This window comes from Heteronotia binoei, chromosome 12, assembly GCF_032191835.1.
Source record: "Heteronotia binoei isolate CCM8104 ecotype False Entrance Well chromosome 12, APGP_CSIRO_Hbin_v1, whole genome shotgun sequence".
Lineage (NCBI taxonomy): Eukaryota > Metazoa > Chordata > Lepidosauria > Squamata > Gekkonidae > Heteronotia > Heteronotia binoei.
In genome coordinates this window covers 13027706-13053032 of record NC_083234.1, presented here as the reverse complement: position 1 = coordinate 13053032, position 25327 = coordinate 13027706, and the positions used below count along the sequence as shown (strand labels likewise).

The 25327-nt window shown below is 48.0% G+C and overlaps 1 protein-coding gene across 1 annotated transcript in view; it reads right to left on the bottom strand.

Annotated features, from left to right (window-relative positions):
- GRIK4 (glutamate ionotropic receptor kainate type subunit 4) overlaps positions 1-25327 on the bottom strand; it is a 901771-nt gene that overhangs the window by 281395 nt on the left and 595049 nt on the right. Inside the window, 2 exon segments of the mRNA XM_060251811.1 lie at positions 8849-9014; positions 20296-20393. Coding sequence (XP_060107794.1) covers positions 8849-9014; positions 20296-20393 — 264 coding nt within the window.

The following is a 25327-nucleotide window of genomic DNA, read 5'->3' as shown; positions in this document are numbered from 1 at the left end:
CCTGAAGGAAAAGGTGGGGTATAAAACAAACAAGCAAATAAAAAAAAGTTTAGCCTCCAGAGGAGGTGGCTGAGAGGCGATACGATCACCATCTTCAAGTACTTGAAGGGCTGTCATATGGAGGATGGTGTGGAATTGTTTTCTGTGGCCCCAGAAAGTAGGACCAGAACCAATGGCTTGAAATTAAATCAGAAGTGTTTCTAGCTAAATATTTGGAAGAACTTCCTGACCGTTAGAGTGATTCCTCAGTGGAACAGGCCAGAGAGCCAGTTTGGTGTAGTGGTTAAGTGTGTGGACTCTTATCTAAGAGAACAGGGTTTGATTCCCCACTCCTCCACTTCCACCTGCTAGCATGGCTTTGGGTCAGCCATAGCTCTTGCAGGAATTGTCCTTGAAAGGGCAGCTGCTGTGAGAGCCCTCAGCCCCACCCACCTCACAAGGTGTCTGTTGTGAGGGAGGAAGATAAAGGAGATTGTGAGCCACTCTGAGACTCTGAGATTCGGAGTGGAGAGCAGGATATAAATCCAATATCATCTTCTTCTTCTTCCTTGGGAGGTGGTGGGCTCTCCTTTCTTGGAGGTTTTTAAACAGAGATTAGATGGCCATCTGACAGCAATGTTGATCTGTGAACTTAGAGGGAAGGATTTGTGAATTTCCTGCTAGATGACGCTAGAGGGCTCTTCCAACTCTATTATTCTATTATTCCATTATTCTAAGATTCTATGAAATAAACTATATTTATTGTATATATTGGTTTATTGGATCTTTCACATTGGAGAAATTCTTTTTTATTGTGTTGTGTTGCTTCTTGTTGAATACGTTTCACTGATATTATTAAAGAAACTTTGGTTTCTCCATTTATAGATTTTTGGGGGGCTTAAGAACATAAGATAAGCCATGTTGGATCAGGCCAATGGCCCATCCAGTCAAACACTCTGTGTCACACAGTGGCAAAAAAAAGGAGGTTCACAGGTGGGGCTAGAAGCCCTTCCACTTTGCCCCTCGCAAGCACCAAGAATACAGAGCATCACTGCCCCAGACAGTTCCAATAATATGCTGTGGCTAATAGCCACTGATGGACCTCTGCTCCATATTTTTATCTAAATCCCTCTTGAAACTGGCTATGCTTGTAACCACGTCCTGTGGCAGTGAATTCCACATGTTAATCACCCTTGGGTGAAGAAGTACTTCCTCCTATCCATTCTAACCCAACTGTTCAGCAATTTCAACTTATCAACTACTGCTGATAAGCCCAAAATCACGTTTGCCTTTTTAGCTACCGCTTCACACTGCTGACTCATGTCTGAGTTGAGTGCTATCTCATCCAAAGGCTTGCTCACTGTCAGGCTTCCTCACTGTAACAGAATTAGGGTGTGGATTGAGCCTCAGTCCCCTGCTAAACCTGTTAACTTTAATTTCTAGAGTAAGATTAGCCACCATAGTTGAAATTTTGATTTTTTTTCCAAGGGGCTGCTGAACTCTGTTGGTGCTGTGGCCTTCCGGTAGTGAAAACACTGCACATGATTTTTGCCTTAGAGGATGTTTATACATTCTAAGGGTTCCCAACCCTCCCACCCTGGTGGGGGACCCCAGGATTTACAGCCTCTTTCCCCGCTCCCCAAAAAAACAGAAGCGGGGGGAGGGGAGAACGGCGCCCAGGAGCGTGGCGAGCCGCCCCATCTTGGAGCGGGCGACGCCACTGCGCAGCTGCCGCCTCTTCTCCGCTTCACCGTAGCTGCTCCACCGAGATGCGCTCAGGCTGAGCCCATCTCGGAGGAGCAGCTAAGATGAAGTGGAGAAGAGGCCGCAGCAGTGCAGCGGCATCGCCCGCTCCGCTCTGCCTCTGAGGTGAAATCAGAGAAGGGGAGGGTGGAGGGAAGGAAGGCATTTAAAAAGTTGTGAGGTCCCTTTAATTGTGATGGACAGAACTCCCTTTGGAGTTCAATTGTGCTTGTCACACCCTTGCTCCTAGCTCTACCCCAGCGTCTCCTGGCTCCACCCCTAAAGTCCCCAGATATTTCTGGAATTGGACTTGGCAACCCTATAAGGGCTAGTGGAGCCAGTGTCAAAGTTGAATTAGACAGGCTATCTGAATGAACTATTTGAATTAGATAGGCTATCTTTGACGCTCCAAGTCATTCTAGCTTTCCCTGACTTTCCTTCACTTTCCCGACCCCAGAGACAGAGAGAAAGAACTTTCTCGGGTACATCAGGTAGATGGTAGATATCCTATGGATGGAACAAAGTACTTAAGGGCTAAATTTAGTTTTGTTCGGGGTTGTATGCCAACTACCCTGCGTTATGTGTCTTGGCAGGCAACCAGGATATATCCTTTATAAAATTGCAGCACACTCTAATTAGGAATTTCATTAATTTTGCATGCTGCATATCACATTCTTATACTTTTAAAGGGTTTTACATTTGGGTTTGAAGTTCAATAAATAAGAGGTGTTTTGAAACAGCTCTCTCTTTCTCTCTTGATGCAATCGGAATGTCAGTTTCTCTGCCTCCTCAATGAACACAGGGTGGGGGAGAGGAGGAATTCACCGCCACGGGAGGCGGTGGTGGCTACAAGCCTAGATAGCTTTATGAGGAGATTAGCGAGAGCCAGTTTGGTGTGGTAGTTAAGTGCGTGGACTCTTATCTGGGAGAACCGGGTTTGATTCCCCCCTCCTCCACTTGCATCTGCTGGAATGGCCTTGAGTCAGCCATAGCTCTCTTATCTGGGAGAACCGGGTTTGATTCCCCACTTCTCCACTTGCAGCTGCTGGAATGGCCTTGGGTCAGCCAGAGCTCTCTTATCTGGGAGAACCAGGTTGGATTCCCCACTCCTCCACTTACAGCTGCTGGAATGGTCTTGGGTCAGCCATAGCTCTGGCAGAGCTGTCCTTGTGAGAGCCAGTTTAGTGTAGTGGTGAAGTGTGCGGACTCTTATCTGGGATAACCGGGTTTGATTTCCCACTCCTCCACTTGCATCTGCTGGAATGGCCCTGGGTCAGCCATAGCTCTGGCAGAGGTTGTCCTTGAAAGGGCAGCTGTTGGGAGAGCCCTCTCAGCCCCACCCACCTCACAGGGTGTCTGTTGTGGGGATAGAAGATATAGGAGAGTCTCTGATTCAGAGAGAAGGGTGGGGTATAAATCTGCAATTCTTCTTCTTCTAAGTAAGTTTGGCCACCCCTGATCTACTCCCTGGTCCTTTTAACTGGAGATGCCAGGTCTTGAACTTAGGACTCTCCGCATACCAAGCAGATGTTCTGCCACTGAACCATACATACCGCTCCCCCCTCAATAAGAGTGAGAAAATAAAACTTGGAGCAAATTAGCCTGCCTGAAGCCAGTGCAATCTGGCATCACGGTTTAGAGAAGGGGGAAAAAAAACCAGCTAGGCAAAGAATGGGATAGGATGAAATTTTTTTTTTCAACAATATTATTTCCACAGACAAAACTGCTGAAATGAGGAACATGCTGGACATGTTCATGTATTGCGGATGGTTTTAATTGGTTCGTAATATAATCTATAGAATGATGACTATGTTGTCCGCGGGACTTTTTAAAAAAATTGCCCCATTTTCCCCTTAAACAGAATTTATTCATACTCCATTTCTCTCCTATCATGGGACTCCAAGCAAAGGGTATGGTGGGCCTCCAAGTGTTGACCAGACAGACCCAGCTTGATAGAGTGACCAACCTCCAGGCATAATGGTCTTCAGGAATCACATCTGTCCTTCAGACTACGGAGGTCAGTTCCCCTGGAGAAAATGGCTGCTGCGGAGGGTGGACTCTATCACAGACTCATGCCCTGCTGAGCTCCCTCTGCTCTCCAAACCCACCCTCCCCACCCCTCCAAATCTCCAGGAATTCCCCAAGCCACAGCTGGCAACCAATACTCCCTCTAAGCGGTGAGCGAAAATTCTACTTCGTGAGCTACTAGCATTAAACCATCTTCATCAAGAGCTACTTAGGGACCGTCTCTTCCCATATGTTCCCCAGAGGGTACTCACATCAGGGACACGGAACCTGTTATCAATCCCTGGGCCAAGTGAGGCAAGACTGAAGATCACTCGGGAGAGAGCCTTCTCTGTAGCGGCCCCCTATTGGTGGAACCAACTGCTGGAAGAAGCAAGCGCCTTGCGGGACCTCGTTCAGTTCCGCAAGGCTTGCAAGACAGAAGAAGAAGATATTGGATTTATATCCCGCCCTCTGCTCCGAAGAGTCTCAGAGCGGCTCACAATCTCCTTTACCTTTCCCCCCACAACAGACACCCTGTGAGGTAGATGAAGATATTGGATTTATATCCTGCCCTCCGCTCCGAAGAGTCTCAGAGAGGCTCACAATCTCCTTTACCTTCCTCCCCCACAATAGACACCCTGTGAGGTAGATGAAGATATTGGATTTATATCCTGCCCTCCGCTCCGAAGAGTCTCAGAGCGACTCACGATCTCCTTTACCTTTCTCCCCCACAACAAACACCCTGTGAGGTAGATGAAGATATTGGATTTATATCCCGCCCTCCACTCCGAAGAGTCTCAGAGCAGCTCACAATCTCCTTTACCTTCCTCCCCCACAACAGACACCCTGTGAGGTAGATGAAGATACTGGATTTATATCCCGCCCTCCACTCCGAAGAGTCTCAGAGCGGCTCACAATCTGCTTTACCTTCCTCCCCCACAACAGACACCCTGTGAGGTAGATGAAGATACTGGATTTATATCCCGCCCTCCACTCCGAAGAGTCTCAGAGCGGCTCACAATCTCCTTTACCTTCCTTCCCCACAACAGAGGTGGGTGGGGCTGGAGAGGGCTCTCACAGCAGCTGCCCTTTCAAGGACAACCTCTGCCAGAGCTCTGGCTGACCCAAGGCCCTTCCAGCAGGTGCAAGTGGAGGAGTGGGGAATCAAACCCGGTTCTCCCAGATAAGAGTCTGCACACTTAACCACTACACCAAACTGACGCTCCAGCTTGGTTTCATCTTGCTTTGAATGGAGAGCCGCATACGAGGGTACGCGAGAAGACTGAAATTACTGGACTGTGTTATCGTTCTCAGCACCAAACTGTTTTTAAAATGTTTTAGTCATTTTATTGTAAGATTTTAATTAGTTAATGTTTAACTTATCACTGTTTTTTACTGTTGTGAGCCGCCCTGAACCTGCTTCGGCGGGGAGGGCGGGATATAAATCCAGTAAAATAAAATAAAATAAAAGCTGTGAGCTACTGTGTAAATTAGTTTGCTCTGGAGCCACTTTTCATGAGCAAAGACAAAAAAGCGTTGAGCCAGAGGCTAAAAAACCCTGTGAGCTGGCTCACACTAACTCAGCTAAGAGGGAATATTGCTGACAACCCCAGACACAGCATCAAGCAGCCTCTAATCCCCCCTCCCCACCCTTGCCTTCCCTGTCCCTGTTTCTCCGCCAGGCTGACAAGCGTTGACAAATCACCACCTCCATCTTTTCTCCATTACAGGTGAGGAGAAAGACAGCTCCTCCTCCCCACCCAATCCCGATGCGGTGCTGGCTGTACGCTGAAACGTCTTTATTCAACAATGAATTGGCAATCATGCCGCCGGGAGAGAGGAGGGCTGGGGACAAAAAGAGAAGATTATTCACAGCCTGAGGAAGTGGGCGCCTCGCGGGAGAAGGGCCGTCCCACGACGTGGCCCCTAATCAAGGCTTGTTGAGGAACACCATCATTTATCCTTAAAGTGGTAGTTTCCCACCCACCCCTCCTCCCAGCCTGCAATCGGCTCATCCAGTCGTACCTGATTAAAGCAATCAAGCCCGACTCAATTAACGGCTGGGTGCCGTGTTATTTTAACAGCGATTTGGTTCCTGAGATTCCCCCCCCCCCTCGATCCAGTTAAATGAAGGATCAAATTAACCGGGGGTGGAATTAAACGGTAGGCTGGCCTGTCAGCCTGCAGGTGCGTTGCGCTCTTCCCCGGTGTGATACCTGTGGGTTTGCGCATGCATGCATGCATACATCGCTGCTGCCAATGTCCGACCAAAGACAGCACTGGCAGCACTCACACCAGAACATCTTTTCCTTCAAATCTCCAAAATGTGTACCAGGAAAATCTCTGGCTGTTTCCACATGGCTATTTTGTTCTGCCTTGCCTTCCATATTGGAGTAGTTTCCTCTAGAGAGCCAGTTTGGTATAGTGGTTAAGTGTGCAGACTCTTATCTGGGAGAACCAGGTTTGATTCCTCACTCCTCTACTTGCACCTGCTAGAATGGCCTTGGGTCAGCCATAGCTCTCTTATCTGGGAGAACCGGTTATGATTCCCCACTCCTCCACTTGCACCTGCTGGAATGGCCTTGGGTCAGCCAGAGCTCTCTTATCTGGGAGAACCAGGTTTGATTCCTCACTCCTCCACTTGCAGCTGCTGGAATGGCCTTGGGTCAGCCAGAGCTCTCTTATCTGGGACAATCGGGTTTGATTCCCCACTCCTCCAGTTGCATCTGCTAGCATGGCCTTGGGTCAGCCATCGCTCTGGCAGAGGTTGTCCTTGAAAGGGCAGCTGCTGTGAGAGCCCTCTCAGCCCCACCCACCTCACAGGGTGTCTGTTGTGGAGGAGGAAGGTAAAGGAGACTGTGACTGCTCTGAGACTCTGAGATTCAAAGTATAGGGTGGGATATAAATCCAATATCATCATTTTCTTCTTCTTCTAGAGCTGCAAAGTCCCCTCTGACTACCGACACTGGTTGCCAGCTCCAGGCTGCAAAACTCCTGGAGATTTCCAGCAGAGGTTTTGCATATCTACAACTGCCTGGTCCTTTTAATTGGAGAAGCCGGGGATTGAACCTGAAACCTGCCACTGAGCCCTAGTCCCTCCTTGAAAGTCTGTCGCTTCACCTGTTCACTTCTGGAATGGCCTTGGGTCAGCCATAGTTTTCACAGGAGTTGTCCTTGAAAGGGCAGCTTCTGGGAGAGCTCTCTCAGCCCCACCTACCTCACAGGGCGTCTGTTGTGGGGGAGGAAGGTAAAGGAGACTGTGAGCTGCTCCGAGACTCTGAGATTCAGAGTATAGGGTGGGATATAAATCCAATATCTTCTTCACCTGACAGAGGCTCTCCAGGGTCTCAGGCTGAGGTCTTTCCCATCACCAACTACTACTGTCAACTGGAGTTGCAGAGTACTGAACCTGGGGTCTTCCGCATGCAAAGCCATAGCCTCCATAGTAAGCAGCAATTATCCTCTCTTCCTGCATTTTGCACAGTTTTGACCTTTCCCCCCCTTTCTTTCTTTTTTTTTGCCTTTAGCGTCTTTCAGTTTAAGAGAATTCCGAAACTGCATTTTATTAGTATTGAACAATGCACTGAGAAATGAAGAATATTAAAATGAAGATTGCCCACATCACCCACAGATGAGGCTGGGCACAGATTTGAGGGAAAACAGATTTCCCCTTAACGCTCTGCTCAGAACTCGAAAAGGGAAAAGGAGAAAAGATGGAATGAGGTAAGACTCTTGAGCATAATGGTTACTTCAAAGGCAAGAACGGGTTGTTTGGAGCTCCCAAAATTAGGGATGCCAGACCCCCCTGTGGGGGTGGGGGTCCCCAGCTTCCAGGTCTCACCTCTCCACCACCAATCAGCTGGCTGCTGGGGGGAGGGACTTACCCACCCTCCCAAAAAAGGGAAAAACACCAGATATTTCAGGGATATGTCTGCATCTCTTCAATTCATTTGAGTTTATTTCTTATGGTCTACAGCCACAGATCATTATACGCATCACTCAAAATTTTATGATCGATTTAAACTTCAACATGACCGGGAAGTGATGCAGGCATGTTAGGGATGTTGGGGTGATGCTCTGATTTTTTGTACAAAAACTCTATGGTAGAAGCTAATTCTACCATAGAGTTTCTACCCAAAAACCAGAGCATCGCCCAGATGCCTCTCACTTGCCTATGTCACTTCTGGGTCACGTTGAAGTCACTTGGGCACGTTCTACCGGATTGGGTAGAAAGGTGGTATAAACGTGTTTTAATTGATTAATTAATGAACAAATCCTTCCGTTTTGAGAGGAAGGATGTTGACAGACCCATACATTTAGGAATCTACACTAACACACCTGATTTACACCTTATTACGCACACGCAGAGCTGAGCGAGAAAGTGCAGAAAGACATTGGCCTGGTTGTCAACCTGTATATGCACACTTTGGTGAAGGTGTAATCACCTTCTGTATGTTACACAGAAGAATAGGAAATCATGTACAAAAGGAGCCTAAAACAGCTAAGTATTCTGCACCCAGAAATTATGAAAATCGATACAGCCATGGTCCCCGATCAGAATCCCCTTCAATGGCAAGCTATCATGTGGATTCAGCCATGTTGACCTCTGCCCTCTCCTCCCATCACCATATCCCTCATCATAAAGATATACCTCAATAGGGCTTTTTCGGGGGTAGAAAAGGCCCAGCAGGAACTCATTTGCATATTAGGCCACACCCCCTGAGAGCACCATTGTTTCACATAGGGCTTTTTTCTGGAAAAAGCCTGGCAGAAACTCATTTTCATATTAAGCCACACACCCCTGACAGCGCCATTGTTTCGCATAGGGGTTTTTGTAGAAAAAGCCCAGCGGGAACTCATTTGCATATTAGGCCACACACCTCTCATGTCACCATTGTTTTGCACAGGGCTTTTTGTAGAAAGAGCCCCGCAGGAATTCATTAGCATATTAGGCCACACCCCCTGATGCCAAGCCAGCTGGGACCGTGTTCCTGTGCATTCCTGCTCAAAAGAGCCCCTACACCTCAGCCATTGCCACCTTGACTGGTTGGCGCAATTCCTCCGGAATGCTGCCAGGTGGACATTTTGCTTTGAGAAACAGCCGGAAGGTGTCACTTACATTCAGCTTTGGCACAAATGAGGCAGGCAGTGGTGCAGTTAAAGAAGTTCAGGATGCCAGCAACAGCCACGCTGATGTCGGTGTTGCTGGGGTGCAGGTTCAAGGTGGTGAATCGCTGGAACTGAAGCTTGACGAATTCTTCCGGGGCCACTTTGAAATGGGGGACCTGAAAAAGGCAGATAAGGAAGAAAAGCAATCGCTCAGGGAGCAGAACCAGTGGATTTAAATCATCAGCTAAACATTGGGAAGAACTGATGGTTAGAGCGGTTCTTCAGCGGAACAGGCTTCCTCGGGAGGTGGTGGGCTCTCCTCGTTTGGAGGGCTTTAAGCAGAGGCTAGATGGCCATCTGACAGCCATGCTGATTCCATGACACTCTGAATTTAGGCAGGTTGTGACAGTAAGGTCAGAAAGGGCTAAGCTCGTGCTTCTTATACACCCAGGGTAATGCCAATTGTCACTTTGGGGTCAGGAAGGAATTTTCCTCTAGGTCAGACTGGCCTGGGGATCCTGGAGGGTGGTTTTTTTTTTTTGTCTTCCATTTGGCACAGAGCAGGGGTCACTGGGGGAGTGTGTTTGTGTGTGGGAGAGGTAGTTGTGAATTTCTGGCACTGTAACCAGTTTGGACCCATGGTCCCTTCCATGTTTCATCCTGTAGATTTATGCAATACCTTTCATTTATTTTTGTCGCAGAATTAGCGGGAGTGGTTAGGTTGCAGAATGTTCCACTTCCTTCTTGCGAGGGTGCGGCTGCAAAACGGTTAAAGCGGAGACTGTTTCTTTTCCTGTTCCCCGAGGAGGACACAAAACGCTCCCTACCAACCCTAGACTGTCTGGCACCCTAGGCAAGGCTAACTTCTGGTGACCCCCCCTCTGCACCAATAACATCACCGAGTCACATGAAAGGGGTGCCCAATTCTGTGCCCCCAGAAATCTGGCGCTCTAGGCTATTGCCTAGTTTGCCTAGCGGCAGGGCCGGCCCCACCCCACCTGCCAGCTAGACTTGCCCTGTTATATTTGCAGAGCAGAATCTGTTACTGTTTAAGACTCGCTCTCCAGAGGGACGGCAGCCGTGAGTCCTAATAATAGCTCATTTGCTATTAATAAATCAAAGCAGAGACAGGGGAGTCGGCCCGCTTCCCAGGGAAATACAGCCGGGTGGAGAACATGAGCAAGGAGATACCAGCGGTTTCTTTAAAGCCGACTTCCGGTCCTCTTGGGGACCCGGTACGAGCAGAGTACCGTCGGAGAAAGATCAAAGGGAAGAACGTGGCTTGGGAGCGTTACGGGATAGGAGCAAAAGGGAATCTTCCTTTTTTTCTGCAAAGTGGATGTTTTGGAAGAAACAGAATACAGCCAAGGGAAAACATCTGGTTCTGCTCCATGAGGGGAACATCAAGTCCTCTTTGCTTCCATTACCGGGGCTTCTGGAAGCGATTGCCCCGTGCTGGCAACTGCGCTCCTCTTGGGGAAGGAAAGCTGTTAACCAGCTGCAATGGCTGCTTTATGGGAGGCAGAAGCAGCTCGGTTCATCATAGGAAAAACGAAAGAGCCATCAGCCACTATCTGCCGCGATGCCACTCCATATTGCTCAGCCCTGGCTTGTTTAACAGGGAAGGCAGCAGACTGCGAGCCTCCGGGCAGTTTCCTTTAACTACAGCACAAGGGGCACCCACAGGACAGGTTCGCCGAGCCTTCCGTCACGCCAGATGGAATCTCAGCCTTGTAGTAACAGCTGCAAACTGAGCAGCGGGTTCGGCGGGGAGAGGATTCAGGGGTCCATCTCCTCGCTCAGCGCTGGAATCTTGCACGACCTTGTTCAGTTCAGAGAGCCAGTTTGGTGTAGTGGTGAAGTGCGCAGACTCTTATCTGGGAGAACCGGGTTTGATTCCCCACTCCTCCACTTGCAGCTGCTGGAATGGCCTTGGGTCAGCTGTAGCTCTCTTATCTGGGAGAACCGGGTTTGATTCCCCACTCCTCCACTTGCACCTGCTGGAATGGCCTTGGGTCAGCTGTAGCTCTCTTATCTGGGAGAACCGGGTTTGATTCCCCACTCCTCCACTTGCACCTGCTGGAATGGCCTTGGGTCAGCCATAGCTCTGGCAGAGGTTGTCCTTGAAAGGGCAGCTGCTGTGAGAGCCCTCTCAGCCCCACCCACCTCACAGGGTGTCTGCTGTGGGGGAGGAAGGGAAAGGAGATTGTAGGCCGCTCTGAGACTCTGTCCTTGAAAGGGCAGCTGCTGTGAGAGCCCTCTCAGCCCCACCCATCTCACAAGTTGTTTGTTGTGGGGGAAGAAGATGAAGGAGATTGTAAGCCACTTTAGGACTCTGAGTGGAGGGCGGAATATAAATCCAATGTCGTCGTTGTCTTCTTTGCAGCCTCACTGCCTCAGCTCCTGGCCATCAATGAGAAAACACGCTTCTCCTCCTCCCTTTCTGTCTAGCTGCTATGAAATGTCTGCTCTGCAGAGAAACATGTCGGACCTCTTGGGGTTCCAGAAGCGTTTTGCAAAATGTACAACAGATAATAAGAGACGGCGCTACAATTGGAGGGAATAAGCAAGGCTTTTTTTGTAGCACAAGCTCCTTTGCATATTAAGCCACTCCCCTATGATGCAGCCAATCCTCCAAGAGCTTACATGGTTCTCCTTACAGGACCTACTGTAAGCTCTGGGAGGATTGGCCACATCAGAGGGGTGTGGCCTAATATGCAAAGGAGTTCCTGCTACAAAAAAAGCCCTGGGGATAAGCAAAGTGTGACGTGTTGGCCAGGCAGGAATTGGCACAGGGGAAGGATTGCTAGGCATGGCTTGGCAACTGTCATGTGACTGCATGATGTCACTTGCAGGGAAAATCCTGAAGTGCTGTCACTTCAGAATCACTGGCAACTCTATGGTAAAACTACAGAGTTTCTGGCAATCCATGCAATAGACTGATGCCGCTTCTGAGTTTTTCTCTGGAAGTGAAAAAACCCCCCATCATTTTCCTCCTACCAGCTGGGGAGATGATATACAGCAAAAAAACACCCAAGAGTATCATAACCAAATAACTCAGAAAACACCAGTGTATATGAATCATATACTTTTTATCATATACTTTTTATACAAAATTCCTTTAGCAGTCTCTATCAAAAAGAATTGCTAAATGCAAACATCCATACGTTACAGTAAATAAGTTTGTAGAATGTTCACACAAAAAAGGAAAATTCTACAAACATTTGTACAAGCTAGAGCTTTTGGACAACGGCTTTATGAATTTAAGAAGATATTCGCAAGTGGATGCGTCTATATTTGTCCTCTGCTCCATATAAATTTGAGGAACTTGGATACATAATTTCTTGCATTTGATAAGCAACTGGAGAACTGGCCTTGTGAATCCATACTGAGAGACTTCCATTATTACAGAGAGACATTTTTGTGTGAAAATTGTGCAAGCACCAGTCATTTCTGATTCTGAGGTGACGCCGCATCACGACATTTTCACGGCAGACCTTTTAGGGGGTGGTTTGCCCTTGCTTTCCCCAGTCATCTACGCTTGACCCACAGTAAGCTGGCTACTCATTTGACCGACCTCGGAAGGATGGAAGGCTGAGTCGACCTGAGCCGGCTACCTGAACCCAGCTTCTGCCGGGATTGAACTCAGGCTGTGAGCAGAGAGCTCAGACTGCAGTACTGCAGCTTTACCACTCTGTGCCACGGGGTCTGGTCTTCTACAGACGTATTTACTACGACATATGTATTTTTGTACTTTGCAGTTCTTTTTGATATGAACTGCTTAAGGAATTTTGTATAAGAAGTATATGATTTATATACACTGGTGTTTTCTTAGATGTTTGGTTATGGTACTCTTGGGTATTTTTGTTGCATGCTACTTTTGTGCAACCTTTTCCTGTGTTTTGTGACTTTAGCTGCGGGAATGGTGGCAGGAAACAAGAGACGAGGGCAGGGGAACCTCTCCCACCCCACCACGGCAGGAACCGGGAACTTTGCACAGGGGTCAAAGTTGGCCACTGGCTGCCTTCTCACACTAGCTCGCATTTGAAGCCTTCCTGCTTCCCCTGTAGGACAGGGATCGTTTCCAGTTCCATTCCTAGGTCCTACGGCTTGCTCTGTCCACTTCCTGTAGCTACACCCATGCCCTCTGAACCTACTGAGAGATTGTCCCTGAGATCTCCCCCCCTCCCCCCACACACCATGACATTTGTTTGTGGAAAGGCAGTCACTTGAGCTTCCTGAACAGTGCCGCTTAATGCTTTCAGAGCAATATGAAAATGCAATGTGTGTGAATCCTGCAATTAGAATCACCTGGCCGGCACATTCTGAGAGCCAGTGTGGTGTAATGGTTAAGGGTGCAGACTCTTATCTAGGAGAACCGAGTTTGATTCCCCACTCCTCCACTTGCACCTGCTGGAATGGCCTTGGGTCAGCCATAGCTATTTCAGAGTTGTCCTTGAAAGGACAGCTGGTGTGAAACCCTCTCAGCCCCACTGGCCTCACAGGGTCCTTGGAGGTTTTTAAGCAGAGGCTAGATGGCCATCTGACAGCAATGAAGATCCTGTGAATTTAGGGGGAGGTGTTTGTGAGTTTCCTGCGTTGTGCAGGGGGTTGGACTAGATGACCCTGGAGATCCCTTCCAACTCTATGATTCTAGGGTGTCTGTTGTGGGGGAAGAAAGTAAAGGAGATTGTGAGCAGCTCTGAGTTTCTGAGATTCTGAGTGAAGTGTGGGGTATAAATCCAATATCATCATCTTCTTCTTTATTATCATCATCATCTTCTTCTTCTTCTTCATCATCTTCATCATCATCATCATCTTGCAGAACTGGGTTTGATTCCCCATTCCTCCACCAGCAGCTGCTGGTATGACCATAAGTCGGTCACAAGTTCTCGCAGAGCTGTTCCTTTCAAGAGCAGTTTCTATCAGAGGTCTCTCAGCCCCACCTACCTCACAGGGTGTCTGTTGTGGGGAAGGAAAGGGAGCTCATAAGCTGCTCTGAGGCTCTTTTGGGTAGCAGAGAACGGGGTATAAATTCAATCTCTTCTTATTCTTCTATTCTCCATGAAGAGCCAACTAGCTTGTGGGAGAGCGCAAGTGCTCGGTGATGGAACAAATGAAAAATGGCAAAGATCAACAGACTGAGTTAAAAGTAAATGATGAATATTAGGAAGAGTTCCTAATGATGGGTGATCTGACACTGAAGGATCTTCTCAATCTGAGCTGGGTGGGCAGACAGCAGGAAGCAGTGGCGGGTTCAGTCAGAGAAATAGGACACAAATCAGGAGCTGGCGAAGAGCAGACTAGGTGTTCCTGGCAGCAGATAGGGCGGGAGCCAGGTGCAAGGGCTGACAGAGGACGTTCCTGGGGTCAGCAGGATGCCAATAGGGAAGTAACAAAATTGTCAGCTTAGAGCACGGGTGTCAAACATGTGGCCTGAGGGCCGAATCAGGCTCCCAGAGAGCGCCTATCATGCCCATGTCACTGTCATCTGCTTCCATCTCTCTCTTGCTTCCTTCAGCATCACAGCTTGCTTTGCCAGGCTCGCTCAATTGTACAGGAGCTACAGAGCAAAGCCTCTGTTTTCTCCATTGGCTGACCAGCGCACAAAGCAACTTGTACAAATGCTCACAATGCCCAGCCATTTCATGTTTTCCCCTGGGTTTTAGGCTCAATGCATTGCCCATGAGATTTCTGTAATGAACGTCAATAAATCAAAAGTAGGTTTGCAGCTTACACCCCTGAGCAATACCTGAACAGCATACTCAAGATTGCTACAGCATGGGCATTGTCTCCATATTTTGATGCAAAAATTCAGAACAAGAGGTGTCAGTTATCAGAAACAAAATAATGCAAGAGTGCTAATCTTTTAAGCATATTTTAAGGGTTTTTTTAAAAAAAATCTTTGTGTTCATCTGTGTCCTTTATAAAGCTTATGTCTCTGCTATTTGGCATTGCATTTAACGACACACATGGCCTGGCCTGACAAGAGCTCATTTATGTCTGATCTGGCCCTCATAAGAAATGACTTTGACACCCCTGGCTTAGAGTTTGAAGAAGATCCTCCATATTTCATCAAGGATAAGCCACACGGGCGTGTGAGGCCTGTCTAGGAAGACAGCTAGCAATGTTCTTAGGTACAGATCATAGCTGGTAGCAGCCGGCTGCGATCTCAGCAGCTCCTGTCGAGTACAGCTGAGTAAAATATATTGGTTGCAATCAAGGAAACAGCTGAATAATCCGCCCTAGTAATTGGAGGCCAACCAATCAATTGCCAGATCCGCCACAAGAGGCTAGGCATTGTGTCTCTGTCCACAGACTGCGCAAAGACACACTGTAGTCACCTGAGAATATCTGTGATGTATCGTTGCTGACAACGGAATGCTTCCCACAGCTGCCCCCTCCTTTGAAGAAGGTTTTATTCCTCCGGGTTCCCCAAAAGGAATTAACAATGCAGAAGTCTATTATACTTACAACTTACAAGGGATTATGAACATAAAATATACAGCAAAGCAAAAGAATAAGATATGCATGGAACAGAGCAGAATAGGAATAAAAGTCTACCATTTTCGTTTTGACAGAGATATAAATTGCTAAAACTTTATATATTTTTTTCATGCATTGCCAATTCCACTGGCTTGAAAGAACAACGGTAGGGCAGATGGGTGGGAAGCAGTGTTCCCTCTAAGCTGAGTTAGCGTGAGCAAGCTCACCGATTTTTAGCCTCCAGCTCACAGATTTTTAGCCTCCAGCACGCCCATTTTTGCCTTCGCTCAGGTAGGATGACCCCAGAGCACAATAATTTATGCAGTGGCTCACCACTTGCATGCCAGTAGCTCACCACTTTCATGCCAGTAGTTCACAAAGTAGAATTTTTGTTCACAAGACTCTGCAGCTTAGAGGGAGCATTGGTGGGAAGGGCTTCAGAATGAGAAGCAGCAAGTGATTTTGGTCCCAAAAAATAATTCATACCCAAGTCCGGATGTTCTTCTAAAAGGCCATCTCCCCATAAAATTGGATGAGGAAAATAATAACCGGTTCCCTTTGCATTGGTCATCACCAACTCTGGACTGGGAAATGCCTGTTGATGCTGGGAGGTGGAGCTTGAAGAGGGTGGGGTTCGGGGTGGGGAGGGGCCTCAGCAGGGTCTAACGCCATAGAGTCCGCCTTCCACAGCAGCCATTTTGTCCAGAGGATCTGATCTTGGTCATTTGGAGATCAATTGTAATAGCAGGAGATCTCCAGGTGCCACCTGGAGGCTGGCAACCCTAGGACTCATCAAACCTCTTCAAAGGCCAGAATTGCAGATTGAAGTCTGCTTGAGGATACCACAATCGACACAGGTGAGAGTAGGAGTAGGGTTGCCAGCTCTGGGTTGGGAAACACCTAGAGATTTGGGTGGTGGAGCCTGGAGAAGAACCTCATCAGGATATAATGATGATGATGATATAATCAGGATATAATGATGAGGATGATATTGGATTTATATCCCTCCCTTTACTCTGAATCTCAGAGCGGTCACAATCTCCTTTACCTTCCCCCCTACCACCACCAGACACCCTGTGAGGTAGTTGCAGCTGAGAGAGCTCTGACAGAAACTGCCCTTTCAAGGACAACTCCTACAAGAGCTACGGCTGACCCAAGGCCATTCCGGCAGGTGGAGGAGTGGGGAATCAAACCCGGTTCTCCCAGATAACAGTCTGCACATTTAACCACTGCATCAAACTGGCTCTTTGCTTTGCTGTATATATTGTATGTTCATAATGCCATAGAGTCCATTTTCCAAAAGCAGCCATTTTGCTCCCACGAGAATGGATCTCTGTAGCCTGGAGATCAGTTGTAATTCCAGGAGCTCTCCAGCACCCACCTTGAGGTTGGCACCCTTAATGCCCACATACACAATGCACTGTTATCAGTCATATGGGATTAGAAAGATCAGGGCTTTTTTGTGTAAAAAGCCCAGCAGAAACTCATTTGCATATCTGGCCACACCCCCTGTTGTCACCATTGTTTCACATAGGGCTTTTTTTGGGTAGGAAAAGCCTAGCGGGGACTCATTTGCACATTAGGCCACACCCCCTGACATCACCATTGTTTCACGCAGGACAGTTTTGCAGAGAAAGCTTTCTTCCTGTCCTATCTTGGCCTAGATTGTGGCTCGGAATGCAACCAGAGTTTTATTTCACGCAAAAAGTTAAAAACTTCAGGGAAAGGACAGGCCGAGGAGAGTTCTCCTCTCCACCTGCCTCACGCCATCCGAGGGTGGTGAATGATGGCAATTCATTTGTGGCTGCCTCCTGTTGACTTGTTGACTTTCAGGCAGCAGAGACGGAAATGCCAGAGCCCCACTAAATGGCAGAGAGCAGCTAGGCGGGATTTAGGCAGATGAAATACGAGCACTGGGCTCCATTTCCTGGGAACGGAGAAGGATCAGCACGAGGCGGTGTGGAGTTCATAAAATATTAAACCGGGCCGCCGCTTGGAAAGAGATCAAATGGATTTTCTATTACGCATAAAAACTCCCAAAGAAAGGATGGCGTGAACTTCCAGAAGGGTCATGTACAAGCAAATGGCATGACTGGGAGTTCAGGTGCAGATTTTAATTTTTTTACTGCACAAACCAAGTCTAGGTCTAAAGGCAGGAGGAAGCTTTTTGCATACATTTTTTCTTAATTAGAGCCGAAAAGCTCCTCTCCTTCGGCATCTGTCTAAGGAGCCCGTCAAGAGGAGGAGGATGAAAGCGAAGCCAATTTAAGCGAACAGGCCATCGGAGATGCGATTGGCTGGATTCTCCCGTGTGCACAATCCAGGGAAGGCAGCCCACCGTCTGAGCCAGTCTCGTTTCCCCTCTGACATCACCGTGCAAAATCTGTGCTGTCATGATGTCATCCTGTTTCCTAGCTGGACGCTAATTGGCTGTGATTGCTGGAGAAAGAAGAAAGCCAAGGAAGAGGGGGGACGGCACTGAAGCTGCAGATGCAGAGAGGAGAAAACGCTGGCTGCCGACAGATTAAAAAAAGGTGGGATTAAAGGGGGGGGGGAGAGAAGCAGAGAACATTTTGGTTGCCAAAAAGCATGTCCTGAAGATCTAAATGAGTGCGGTCTTCTTGAGGTCTGGTACTCTGATGCCTAGGGAAGGGGAGGCCAAGACTGAGAGTCGGTTTGGTGTAGTGGTTAAGTGCACGGACACTTAGCTGAGAGAACTGGGTTTGATTCTCCACTTGCAGCTGCTGGAATGGCCTTGGGTCAGCCATAGTTCTCATAGGAGTTGTCCTTGAAAGGGCAGCTTCTGTTAGAGCTCTCTCAGCCCCACCTACCTCACAGGGTGTCTGTTGTGGGGGAGGAAGGTATAGGAGATTGTGACCACTCTGAGATGCAGAGTATAGGGCGGGATATAAATACAATTTTTACAAATATTGGAAATTCTTCTTCTTCTTTGTACAGGGTCTGCTGTAAGCTCCAGGAGGATCGGCTAAATCGTGTGTGTGTGTGTGTGTGTGTAGCCTAATATGAAAAGGAGTTCCTGTTACAAAAAAAAGCCCTGGGAACAGCAAACTGGATTCAAGCCTAGATGCGCAATGATATCTTGTGCTTGTAGGCGAGCCAGTTTGGTGTAGTGGTTAAGTGCGTGGACTCTTATCTGGGAGAACCAGGTTTGATTCCCTACTCCTCCACTTGCAGCTGCTGGAATGGCCTTGGGTCAGCCATGGCTCTCGTAGGAGTTGTCCTTGAAAGGGCAGCTTCTGTCAGAGCTCTCTCAGTCCCTCCCACCTCACAGGGTGTCTGTTGTGGGGGAAGGAAATAAAGGAGATTGTGAGCCGCTCTGAGACTGATTCAGGGTGGATGGTGGAATATAAATCTGATACCGTCGTCTTCTTCTTAAGATCCAGGTGAGGCTTGGAGTTCTCCCACACTAGAGAAATCAAAGGAGGAGTCCAGTAGCACCTTGAAGACCAACCAAGTTTTATTCAGAATGTACGCTTTCTTATGCATGCACACTTCATCAGGCAATGGCGAATGGGGTACAGGGAGCAGAGCTACTTTATAGCCGGTGGGCAGCCGTTAAGAATGCAAAGCGGTTTGCATGCATGTGAAAGCCTGCATTCCGAATAAATCTCTGTCGGTCTTAAAGGGGCTCCTGGACTTCTATTTTGTTCTGTTGCTTCAGGCCAACGCTACTAGACAGATCGGTTCTCTTGATGAAAATGGCACCTTTGCAGGAGGAGGATGGGCTGTCTGCAAGGCTGGCCCTGCCGCTAGGCAAACTAGGTGATTGTCTAGGGTGCCAGTCTTTTTAGGGTGATATACTGGGCACCCCCATTTGACTCAGTGATGTTATCAGTGCAGAAGGGGCTCCATTAGTTAGCCTTGCCTAGGGTGCCAGACAGTCTAAGGCCAGCCCTGGCTGTATGGCATCCTATGCCTGCTCAACCCCCTTCTTTCTCAGTTTGTCGACTTCCAGGTGGTGGCTGGAGACTTCATAGAATCCTAGAGTTGGAAGGGACCTCCAGGGCCATCTAGCCCAACCCCCTGCACAATGCAGGAAACTCACAAATGCCTCCCCCTAAATTCACAGGATCTTCATTGCTGTCAGATGGCCATCTAGCCTCTCTTTAAAAACCTCCAAGGAAGGAGAGCCCCCCACCTCCCGAGGAAGCCTGTTCCACTGAGGAACTGCTCTAAACTCACAAACACCTCCCCCTAAATTCACAGGATCTTCATTGCTGTCAGATGGCCATGACAGAGTAGTAGTAGAAGCACCCACTGGGTAACTCTGGTCAGACCAGTCTCAGTTGCAGTTCTAAGGAAGACACTCACAAAGACAGCCGGTTCGACAAACTGTATTGGGTTCAGGCAGATATCAAAGTCAAGAAGCAGTCCAAGAGTCATACACTTACATCCAATGGAGCCAGGCAGAAGTACAGATTCACAGTCCAAGAGATTAGTCAATACACAGTCCACAGTCATCAGTTCCAATATCCATCCAACAGTATGCCACGCTATATCCGTCCTTTCCTATCCCACACTGACCAGGTAGCTGGCTACAGCATTTCAAGTCGCCTTAGCCAATCCCATTCCAAATTGGTTAATGGCTCACACCTGATGACACTATGGCACCTGTACTCAAGGATGACACAATCTTTTGGCAGTTCCAACTCACCTTAAAGTAACAGGACACTGACAGACCATCCAGCCTCTGTTTAAAAACCTCCAAGGAAGGAGAGCCCGCCACCTCCCGAGGAAGCCTGTGAGTACAACTGATCACTAGGCAGCAGAGATCGTGTCATCTGGAGAAAATGGCTGCTTTGGAAGCTGGGTCCTATGATATTATATCCCATTGAAGTTCTTTCCCAACCCCTGCCCTCCTCAGGCTCCACCCCGCACCCCCCAAATTTCCAGGTTTTCCCTAATCCTGATCTGGTAACCCCACTTCTGAGAGTGCAGCTTTCCACTTACCTCTTTCTCCCCGCAGATATTGCTGATGATGGAGCTGGAAGCTGGGCTTGAAGATGGTCCCAGGACAGCAACCACCCCTTTCGGAAGGATCTGGCACACTGATGGTCCCCAAGGAAGAGTCAGCCGGAAGGAAAAGAAAGAAGAGTTACTGGTTGTCTCAATGAGAGTGTCAATACAGCCTTATGGATCAGATCACAGGCCTGCCCACCCCAATAGCCTCTTCCAGGGGACAGTAGACAGCAGGGGTGGAATTCTAGTAGGAGCTCCTTTGCATATTAGGCCACACACCCCTGATGTAGCCAATCCTCCAAGATCTTACATAAAAGAGCCTTGTAAGCTCTTAGAGGATTGGCTATATCAGGGATGCGTGGCCTAATATGCAAAGGAGCTCCTGCTAGAATTCCACCCCTGGTGGACAGAGAGAATCCTCCTGGGAACTCAGAAGCCTGAATCCTGTTTTCTCTCTTTCTCTAAGGAGCCCTGGCTGGCATACATAGCTGTTTTCCTTTCCGCTATATCCTCACCAGTGATCCTATGAAGAAGGCCAGGCTGAAAGAAGCCAAGGTCACCTGTGAGCTTGGTGGCCGAGTAAGGATTTGAACCCAGGTTTCCCCAGGACAAGAGGACTAAGTTGGCTTTTGCATTTGGAAGCCCACGCATGTGGCATATCCGTATTCCACTGAGCTCACTGGTGGTGGTGTTGGAGGTGGTGAAAAAGTGATGCCAACCTCATAGGGTTTTCAAGGCAAGAGCAACTCTGCGTAGCAACCCGGGACTTCCTTGGTGGTCTCCCATCCAAGTGCTAACGAGGTTAGTTTCCAAGGTTAGTTTTCAAGCCAGCCTGGGGCACTGAGGTCAGAGCAGAAACGAACAGAGGCGTCAGTCACTCAGTCATATTTATTACAGTCATTAGACCATCCATGTACAGAAGGGAGAAATACAAAACAAAAGTTAAAAATTAAAAGTTGAAAGTTTGAAAAGCATGCATTCTAATATACAAGCAGAGAGGAGAGATATGAAATATACCAATTATTCAAATCCAAACCTGGTTAATGTACATTTTCCGCAGCCTCATAATCGACACACAAAACCTGGCAACTTGATAGGTGATTTTAGGGTTTATGTCAGATAGGAGGTCGCCTAGCCTGGCTTCACTTGTGAGGCCAGGGATCTTGCCCGAAAACGGAGTAATAATCTCTGACCGTGGCACGTAATAAAATGTGCAACTGAAGACAGTGTGCAAGTCAAGACAGTGAAGTCAAGTGAAGTCAAGACAGTGTGTGTTTGCAATAAAAAAGGCCAATGCCATGCTGGGAATTATTAGGAAGGGAATTGAAAACAAATCAGCCAGTATCATAATGCCCCTGTATAAATCGATGGTGCGGTCTCATTTGGAGTACTGTGTGCAGTTCTGGTCGCCGCACCTCAAAAAGGATATTATAGCATTGGAGAAAGTGCAGAAAAGGGCAACTAGAATGATTAAAGGGCTGGAACACTTTCCCTATGAAGAAAGGTTGAAACGCTTGGGGCTCTTTAGCTTGGAGAAACGTCGACTGCAGGGTGACATGATAGAGGTTTACAAGATTATGCATGGGATAGAGAAAGTAGAGAAAGAAGTACTTTTCTCCCTTTCTCACAATACAAGAACTCGTGGGCATTCGATGAAATTGCTGAGCAGACAGGTTAAAACGGATAAAAGGAAGTACTTCTTCACACAAAGGGTGATTAACATGTGGAATTCACTGCCACAGGAGGTGGTGATGGCCACAAGCATAGCCACCTTCAAGAGGAGGTTAGATAAAAATATGGAGCAGAGGTCCATCAGTGGCTATTAGCCACAGTGTGTGTGTGTGTGTGTGTGTGTATATATATATATATATAATTTTTTTTTGCCACTGTGTGACACAGGGTGTTGGACTGGATGGGCCATTGGCCTGAAACAACATGGCTTCTCTTATGTTCTTATGAAAAGCATGTGCTTCAGAGACTCCACCACCAAGGAAGTGGTTGGTCATTACCTTCCTCTGCATAGAAACCCTGAACTTCCTTGGTGCTAACCAGGGCCAACCCTGCTTAGCTTCTGAGATCTGATATCAGGCTAGCCTGAGACATCCAGGTCACAGCAGAAATGAACAGAGGTGGTTGGTCATTGCCTGCCTCTGCATAGCAACCGTGGACTTCCTTGGTGGTCTTTCATCCAAGTGCTAACCGGGGCTGACCCTGCTTAGCTTCCGAGATCTGATGAGCTCAGGCCAACCTGGGGCATCCAGGTCAGAGCTGAAATGAACAGAGGTGGTTGGTCATTGCCTTCTTCTGCGTAGCAACCGTGGACTTCCTTGTTGGTCTTTCATCCAAGTGGTAACCACGGCCAACCCTGCTTAGCTTCCAAGATCTGATGAGATCAGGCCAGCCTGGGGCACCCAGATCAGACCAGATGTTCAGAGGCGGTTTGCCATGGTTTGCCTCTGCAGAGCTACCCTGGATTCCTCTACAAATGCTTAGCTTCTGAAATATGGCAACCTCAGGTCAAGGCACTGAGTCCATACCTACCACAGAACTTTTGTTTCTTAAAGGGGGGACATAACCCACCAGTGAGGAATGCAACCCAGCCCCTCTCCATCTACAGCCAGAAGTGGCACAGGGAAAGAACAAACTTGACTACTTGAGTCAACCAGCTGTGTGAGTGGAATCCATCTCTCTCACCGCGCCCCACCCCACAACAGGGTTTTCTGGATTCATCCGGCAGTACTTTAGGTCTATTTGCACTGCAGATAATGAATGATATTAACTGAGGAAATGACCCAGGTTAGAGCAACACACTTTAGAGGACATATTTGCATCCATTTCCCCTCTCTGTTCATGAACGGAGCTAAATTATAGCAGGAACTAGATGTTTTTAGTCTCAATTTCTCTGCACTGAGTTCACAAGCTGCATGCCGTAGGGCCTGACGTGACGTTAAGTGGACCCGACGGTCCAAGGGAGTTCTTATCACACCACCGACAACAAAATCCATCCTTTCTCCTCCCACTGCAAAATCTCCAAAGTGGTGAGAACTTGTGCCTTGCGTTTAGGGTACGTATGCGGTAACACTGCAGTTAAATCATCACCCAAGATCCCCAAGGGGCATTAGATCATCTCTATCGATTCCACCAAGTGACAAGGAAGATATAGAGATGATAAGCACACTGATCAGGAACTGAAGTTGCAGTAAAACTGTCCGTCTGCACCCAAGAACTGCGGATCGATTCTATTAACCTTTCCTCCCTATGAAAGAACAGACGACATTGGGAGAAAGATTTCAGACGTGCAACAGAACACACCTTGGCTCACTTTCTTGAATCGGTGGTTATTTGTTGCAGTCATTGCAGAGTGAGAAGCTGCTCCTTACTTTGTGGCATACTGTGGTCCCCAGGGCTTTATTTGTAGAAAAAGCACAGCAGGGATTCATTTGCATATTAGGCCACGCACCCCATGCCAAGCCAGCCAGCATAAGAAAAAGCCCTAGCGGTACTCCTGTTTTGTGGCATATTGTGATACACAATGCTTTTTTGTTTTGTTTTTTTTTAAAAAAGGTGCTTTTAAAAGGGTGCTGTTACTCATATATAGTGAGCCCCATGGTGCAGAGTGGTAAAGCTGCAATACTGCAGTCTGAGCTCTCTGCTCACAACCTGAGTTCAATTCCGGTGGAAGCTGGGTTCAGGTAGCTGGCTCAAGGTTGACTCAGCCTTCCATCCCTCTGAAGTCGGTAAAATGAGTCCCCAGCTTGCTGGGGGGAAAGTGTAGATGACTGGGGAAGGCAATGGCAAACCACCCCGCAAAAAGTCTGTCGTGAAAACGTTGTGATGCGATGTCACCCCAGAGTTGGAAACAACTGGTGCTTGCACGGGGGACTACCTTTACATAAGAACATAAGAGAAGCCATGTTGGATCAGACCAATGGCCCATCCAGTCCAACACTATGTGTCACACAGTGGCCACAAAAAAAAACCCCAAGTGCCATCAGGAGGTCCACCAGTGGGGCTAAAAGCCCTTCCACCAAGCACCAAGAATACATAGCATCACTGCCCCAGACAGAGAGTTCCAACAATACGCTGTGGCTAAGAGCCACTGATGGACCTCTGCTCCAGATGTTTATCCAATTCTCTCTTGAAGCTGTCTATGCTTGTAGCCACCACCACCTCCTGTGGCAGTGAATTCCACATGTTAATCACCCTTTGGGTGAAGAAGTATTTCCTTTTATCCATTCTATCCCGACTGCTCAGCAATTTCATTGAATGTCCAAAAGTTCTTGTATTGTGAGAAAGGGAGAAAAGTACTTCTTTCTCTATCCCATGCATAATCTTGTAAACCTCTATCATATCACCCTGCAGTTGACTTTTCTCTTTACCTTTTTACTCAAACCTTTACCTTTTTTACTCATATATACATAAACCTTGATCTGGATGGCCAATCATGAAGGATATCAGAAGTTAAGCAAGGATGGTCCTAGCTTGTACTTGGATGGAAAGACCACCAAAGAAGTCCAGGGTTGCTCTGCAGAGGCAGGCAAGGGCAAACCACCTCAGTTTGCTGTTACCTTGACCTTGGTGGACCAAGCTAGCCTGATCTCATCAGACCTCAGATGCAAGCAGGGTTAGTGCTGGTTAGCACTTGGATGGGAGACCACCAAGGAAGTTCAGGGTTGCTCTGCAGAGGCAACCAAGGGCAAACCACCTCAGTTCAGTTGTTACCTTGACCTTGGTGGACCAAGCTAGCTGATCTCATCAGACCTCAGATGCAAGCAGGGTTGGTGCTGGTCAGCACTTGGATGGGAGACCACCAAGGAAGTCCAGGGTTGCTCTGCAGAGGCAACCAAGGGCAAACCACCTCAGTTCAGCTGTTACCTTGACCTTGGTGGACCAAGCTAGCCTGATCTCATCAGACCTCAGATGCAAGCAGGGTTGGTGCTGGTCAGCACTTGGATGGGAGACCACCAAGGAAGTTCAAGGTTGCTATGCAGAGTCAGGCAAGGGCAAGCCACCTCTGTCCATA